Source organism: Physeter macrocephalus, chromosome 10, assembly GCF_002837175.3.
Source record: "Physeter macrocephalus isolate SW-GA chromosome 10, ASM283717v5, whole genome shotgun sequence".
NCBI classification, from domain to species: domain Eukaryota; kingdom Metazoa; phylum Chordata; class Mammalia; order Artiodactyla; family Physeteridae; genus Physeter; species Physeter macrocephalus.
The window spans coordinates 69673788-69680432 of NC_041223.1; the positions used below are offsets into that span (position 1 = coordinate 69673788).

The following is a 6645-nucleotide window of genomic DNA, read 5'->3' on the forward strand; positions in this document are numbered from 1 at the left end:
CGCAACGGGAGAGGCCACAACGGTGAGAGGCCCGCGTACCACAAAAAAAAAAAAAAAAAAAAAAAAAAAGTTGCTGCCCTCTGAAATTCCATGGTCAGAGGTAGTCACTCTGAACAGTTCAGCAAACACCCTTGCAGACCTCCTGCTTTAATTATGTAATTTTACAAAAGTAGGGTCAGAGTGTACACGCTATTCTGTAACCTGATTCGTTTGACTTAACGATATGGGGAAATGTATTTATTACCTATTTATTTATGTATTTATTACTGGATTTACTTATGTATTTATTACCTATATTCAGAGCTATAGATTCATTTCTTATGCGTAGTGTGACCTCTTCTTGGACCTTGGGGCCATGTTTGAAGTTTTGAGAGGATCCATTCGTCTGCTCTTCTTGAATCTCACCGTCAGCCCTTGTGTTAGTTTCCTAGAGCCGTCCTAACAGAGTACCACAAACTGGGTGTTTGAAACGATAGAAATGTGTTCACTCACAGTGCTGGAGGCCAGAAGCCTGAGCGCCATGCTCCTTCTGAAGGCTCTGGGGAGGACTCCTTCCTTGCCTCTTCCTAGCTTCTGGTGGTTATGGCATCACTCCATCCTCTGCCTCTGTTGTCACGTGGCATTCTCCCTGTGACTGGTCTTCCCATGGTGTGTCTCTGTGCATCTATGTGCAAACTTCCCTCTTCTTTAAGGACACCGGTCACTGGATTATGGGCCACCCTAACTCAGTATGACCTCGTCTTACTTTGATTACATGTGCGGAGACCCGATTTCTCAATAAAGTCACATTCGCAGGTGGTGGGATTTAGGACTTCAACATACCTTTATATGCTACGCAGCTCTGCAATACAGAGCTGCAACACACAGCTCTGCAGCAGCCCTGGGACCCTGGAGGACTTCTCACTTCCTTACCCTTTGTCCCAGTGCTGAGAAGCCTAGGCCTGGCTGTGGGAAGCTTTTGGGCTACCGTCTGCCCCTGCATGGCCACCATCTCCCCGTTCGCCTGCCCCCAGCCCCACCCTTCTGTTTGCAACATCAAACACTGGAGAAGAGCGGGCCCCGGCCAAGGCTGCCTTGGTGTCAGGACAGCCCACACCTGCTTTCGCTTTATGCCCATAGAGCTCACCCCCATCCCTTTCTTCTCTTTTGCTCTGATGTGCATTGCCACACAATTTTCTTTTCTCGTCTGTTCTTGGCAAGTTCAAATCAGCTCTCTTTCTAAAGCCATTTTTAAGAGTTCCCGATATAACTTTTACTATGTGTCACTGTTTTGAGTGCTTTGTATGAATTAACTAATTTCTACCCAACAAATCTATGGTGTAGATCGTAGTATCCCCAGTTTACAGATGAGAAAACTGAGACTCAGAGAGATTAGATTTTAGAAAGAAATGTATTATACTAAGCCAACCAATCATTAACTTTTTTTTTTTGGCCGCACTGTGAGGCTTGTGGGATCTTAGTTCCCCGATCAGGCTTTGACCCCGGGCCCAGCAGTGAGAGCAAGGAGTCCTAACCACGGGACCGCCAGGGAATTCCCTATTTTTTTTTGGACCATTAACTCTTTTTTCTTTTAAATTTATTTTTGGTTGTGACGGATCTTAGTTGTGGCACACGGGATCTTTTTGCTGCGCCGTGAGGGCTCTTCGTTGTGGTGCGCAGGTTTCTCTCTGGTTGTGGTGCCTGGGCTCCAGACCATGCAGGCTCAGTAGTTGTGGTGCATGGGCTTTCTAGTTGTGGTGTGTGAGCTCAGTAGTTGCGGCACGCAGGCTTAGTTGCCCCGCATCATGTCGGATCTTAGTTCCCTGACCAGGGATCAAACCCGCGTCCCCTGCATTGGAAGGCAGATTCTTAACCACTGGACTGCCAGGGAAGTCCCTTGGATCATTAACTTTTAACTTTCTGCTGAAGATGAGTGTGATGACAGGGGAAGAATGGCCCCCAGGGAAGGAGTTTGTTTTTGTCTCTGCGATGGAACCTCACTGGCTTCTTCCTGTGTCCCCCAGGCTGGTACAACCGTCTCTACATTAACTTCACGTTGCGTCGCCACATCTTCTTCTTCTTGCTGCAAACCTACTTTCCCGCCACGCTGATGGTCATGCTGTCCTGGGTGTCCTTCTGGATCGACCGCAGAGCTGTGCCCGCCAGAGTTTCACTGGGTAAAAGCATTTGATAAGGTGTGATAGGGTGGTTTTTTTTTTTCTTTTCAATCAATCACTATGTAAAGAAGAAGTAAAATCATCATTCAGGGTCCTTAACCGGTATCCTCCACCCCCGAGAGCCTATGATTCTAGTTTATTGGTAATAAACAAAAAATAGGAAAATAACGATAGCTACTGTTTATTAGGTGCTACTGCAGATTGGCTTCTGGGCTGACTTGAGCGATTACACAGTTTCATCCCACACCTTGTACAGTTTGCCAGAATTCAGTGCTAATAGCCTTGAGTCGGGGCTGGGGAGGCAGGGCATAACCTCCGGGCATCTCTGGGGAAGACGAGTCTCTGGATGCAGGCAATGCCCAGAGAAGGGTCCAGGTGTGGGCCATGCACAGCCAGCAGCCTCAGGAGCTGGGATCCGGGCAGAGCAAATACCATCATCTACAGAAGACAAAACTCTAAAAGTTAACTTAGAGGGACTTCCCTGGCAGTCCAGTGGTTAAGACTCAGTGCTCCCAATGCTGGCGTCACGGGTTCGATCCCTGGTCAGGGCGCTAAGGTCCCGCATGCTGCACCGCGCGGCAAAAAAAAAAAAAAAAAGTTAGAGTCCTGGGTTTCCGAGCTTCTGACGTAGACGTGAAGAGGCAGCTGCCCTTGGTCGTGTCTTTGTCCTCCTTACTCTGGGCAGGTATATGAGCCAGTAACTCACTGCACGAACCAACATGTTTGTTTGGGTTCTAGGATTACAGTCACCGCCATGTGCAACATGGATTTCAGCCACTTTCCCCTGGACTCCCAGACCTGTTCTTTGGAGCTGGAAAGCTGTAAGTGTCTGTATTCGTAATGACAGATCTTTGCCTTATTCCCTCTCTGTGCCATTTTAGTATCTTTGAGACTGAGTACTGCCTGCCAGGGATAAGACCTATTTAATCCCTGGCTGAGGTAGGGTGGCCCCTGTTGCTCCTGCCTCAGAAGAAAAGGAGTGAAATTAACTTATTTTCCTCTTCCCAAAGATGCATATACAGATGAAGATCTGATGCTGTACTGGAAGAATGGGGACGAATCCCTGAAAACAGATGAGAAGATCTCCCTGTCTCAGTTTCTGATTCAGAAATTCCACACCACTTCCAGACTGGCCTTCTACAGCAGCACTGGTAGCTAACTTCTGCCATGGTCGGATTCAGATGTGCAAGAAAACACATTAGAATTCTTTTTCAGTGTTAGCTTTTTCCCCTTCCAGTGAAAATAACTTTTCATTATTCTAATAATGCCCAGTCCAACAAGACATAAACAACACTTAAAAGCAGAGGCTTTAAAAGTTGCTGCCCGGGGCTTCCCTGGTGGCGCAGTGGTTGCGCGTCCGCCTGCCGATGCAGGGGAACCGGGTTCGCGCCCCGGTCCGGGAGGATCCCACGTGCCGAGAGGCCCGCGTACCACAAAAAAAAAAAAAAAAAAAAAAAAAAAGTTGCTGCCCTCTGAAATTCCATGGTCAGAGGTAGTCACTCTGAACAGTTCAGCAAACACCCTTGCAGACCTCCTGCTTTAATTATGTAATTTTACAAAAGTAGGGTCAGAGTGTACACGCTATTCTGTAACCTGATTCGTTTGACTTAACGATATGGGGAAATGTATTTATTACCTATTTATTTATGTATTTATTACTGGATTTACTTATGTATTTATTACCTATATTCAGAGCTATAGATTCATTTCTTATGCGTAGTGTGACCTCTTCTTGGACCTTGGGGCCATGTTTGAAGTTTTGAGAGGATCCATTCGTCTGCTCTTCTTGAATCTCACCGTCAGCCCTTGTGTTAGTTTCCTAGAGCCGTCCTAACAGAGTACCACAAACTGGGTGTTTGAAACGATAGAAATGTGTTCACTCACAGTGCTGGAGGCCAGAAGCCTGAGCGCCATGCTCCTTCTGAAGGCTCTGGGGAGGACTCCTTCCTTGCCTCTTACTAGCTTCTGGTGGTTATGGCATCACTCCATCCTCTGCCTCTGTTGTCACGTGGCATTCTCCCTGTGACTGGTCTTCCCATGGTGTGTCTCTGTGCATCTATGTGCAAACTTCCCTCTTCTTTAAGGACACCGGTCACTGGATTATGGGCCACCCTAACTCAGTATGACCTCGTCTTACTTTGATTACATGTGCGGAGACCCGATTTCTCAATAAAGTCACATTCGCAGGTGGTGGGATTTAGGACTTCAACATACCTTTATATGCTACGCAGCTCTGCAATACAGAGCTGCAACACACAGCTCTGCAGCAGCCCTGGGACCCTGGAGGACTTCTCACTTCCTTACCCTTTGTCCCAGTGCTGAGAAGCCTAGGCCTGGCTGTGGGAAGCTTTTGGGCTACCGTCTGCCCCTGCATGGCCACCATCTCCCCGTTCGCCTGCCCCCAGCCCCACCCTTCTGTTTGCAACATCAAACACTGGAGAAGAGCGGGCCCCGGCCAAGGCTGCCTTGGTGTCAGGACAGCCCACACCTGCTTTCGCTTTATGCCCATAGAGCTCACCCCCATCCCTTTCTTCTCTTTTGCTCTGATGTGCATTGCCACACAATTTTCTTTTCTCGTCTGTTCTTGGCAAGTTCAAATCAGCTCTCTTTCTAAAGCCATTTTTAAGAGTTCCCGATATAACTTTTACTATGTGTCACTGTTTTGAGTGCTTTGTATGAATTAACTAATTTCTACCCAACAAATCTATGGTGTAGATCGTAGTATCCCCAGTTTACAGATGAGAAAACTGAGACTCAGAGAGATTAGATTTTAGAAAGAAATGTATTATACTAAGCCAACCAATCATTAACTTTTTTTTTTTGGCCGCACTGTGAGGCTTGTGGGATCTTAGTTCCCCGATCAGGCTTTGACCCCGGGCCCAGCAGTGAGAGCAAGGAGTCCTAACCACGGGACCGCCAGGGAATTCCCTATTTTTTTTTGGACCATTAACTCTTTTTTCTTTTAAATTTATTTTTGGTTGTGACGGATCTTAGTTGTGGCACACGGGATCTTTTTGCTGCGCCGTGAGGGCTCTTCGTTGTGGTGCGCAGGTTTCTCTCTGGTTGTGGTGCCTGGGCTCCAGACCATGCAGGCTCAGTAGTTGTGGTGCATGGACTTTCTAGTTGTGGTGTGTGAGCTCAGTAGTTGCGGCACGCAGGCTTAGTTGCCCCGCATCATGTGGGATCTTAGTTCCCTGACCCTGCATTTCCAACAAGCAACCAAGTGATGGTGGTACCGCCAGGCCCTGTGCCATAGTTTGAGTAACAAGAGTCTTCAATGGCCTGGTTCCCTTTACGTACAGAATGAGGGCCAAAATTCCTTGAGATGGACTCACCCATGCGGTATGAATTATCGTATAATCACTCTGTTCCATGGGGTTTCTCACTTCCCCTTTATAAAGGTAGGGTACGTTTCCAGGGAAGCATCTAAGGCATTTATGATTCTCTGAATAGTTTGTCCTATGAAGGAGCTGAGTGGCTCTGCTGTGTGTTCTCTTTCTTCCTGTGTCCCCCAGGCTGGTACAACCGTCTCTACATTAACTTCACGTTGCGTCGCCACATCTTCTTCTTCTTGCTGCAAACCTACTTTCCCGCCACGCTGATGGTCATGCTGTCCTGGGTGTCCTTCTGGATCGACCGCAGAGCTGTGCCCGCCAGAGTTTCACTGGGTAAAAGCATTTGATAAGGTGTGATAGGGTGGTTTTTTTTTTTTCTTTTCAATCAATCACTATGTAAAGAAGAAGTAAAATCATCATTCAGGGTCCTTAACCGATGGGCTGTCTGAGTCAGAAGGAGCAAACTTTCCTCCTGCTTCTTGCTTTCCATTCACATACTGCTCTCAGTTTCCCAGACTACACTGTGAAAACCACAGGGAGCTCAAACCGCATCAGCTCTGCTCGAATCCTTTCAGAAAGATAGCACCTACTTGGGGTGTAGACTTCCACCACTGGCAGTATCAGAGCTCAGTACTTTGATAAATAAGACAATTCGACAAATGCCCAAACCTACTCTGCAAATACAAAAACTTTGTTGGCCTTATTTAGACAGACTGAGAGTTTGGGAGCAGGGCCCATATTTCATGATTTCTGGGAAGGAGAGGGCTGTACTCCCCGGAGCTGTGGTTTAGTCCTTCACAGACCCTAAATGCCAGAGTAAACATTTGTGACTCATCATTGAGATTTGGACAAAATCAGGTTGGGCACTGAGACATGTGAGGGTTGGACCAGCAAGGCACAGTGAAGAAGAAACCTGTATGACAGGCTTCCAGGAATTTCCACAGTCTTCCTGGACTCAGATGAGGGAGGATGTGTTCTTTCCTTGAAGTTTGGGAAGGTTCCTTGAGAGGGGTACTGTAGCCCCTGCTTTTTAATTTTTATTTATTTTTTATTTTTTATTTTTTTGCGGTACGCGGGCCTCTCACTGCCGTGGCCTCTCCCGTCGCGGAGCACAGGCTCCGGACGCGCAGGCTCGGCGGCCACGGCTCACGGGC

At 47.5% G+C, this 6645-nt stretch overlaps 1 protein-coding gene across 1 annotated transcript in view; it reads left to right on the forward strand.

Annotated features, from left to right (window-relative positions):
- The window catches only part of GABRR2 (gamma-aminobutyric acid type A receptor subunit rho2), a 50632-nt gene that overhangs the window by 35777 nt on the left and 8210 nt on the right, over window positions 1-6645 (forward strand). The window contains exon 7 of the mRNA XM_007103128.4: window positions 2004-2156. Within this exon, the coding sequence (XP_007103190.3) occupies window positions 2004-2156 (153 nt within the window). The remainder of the gene's footprint in view (window positions 1-2003; window positions 2157-6645) is intronic.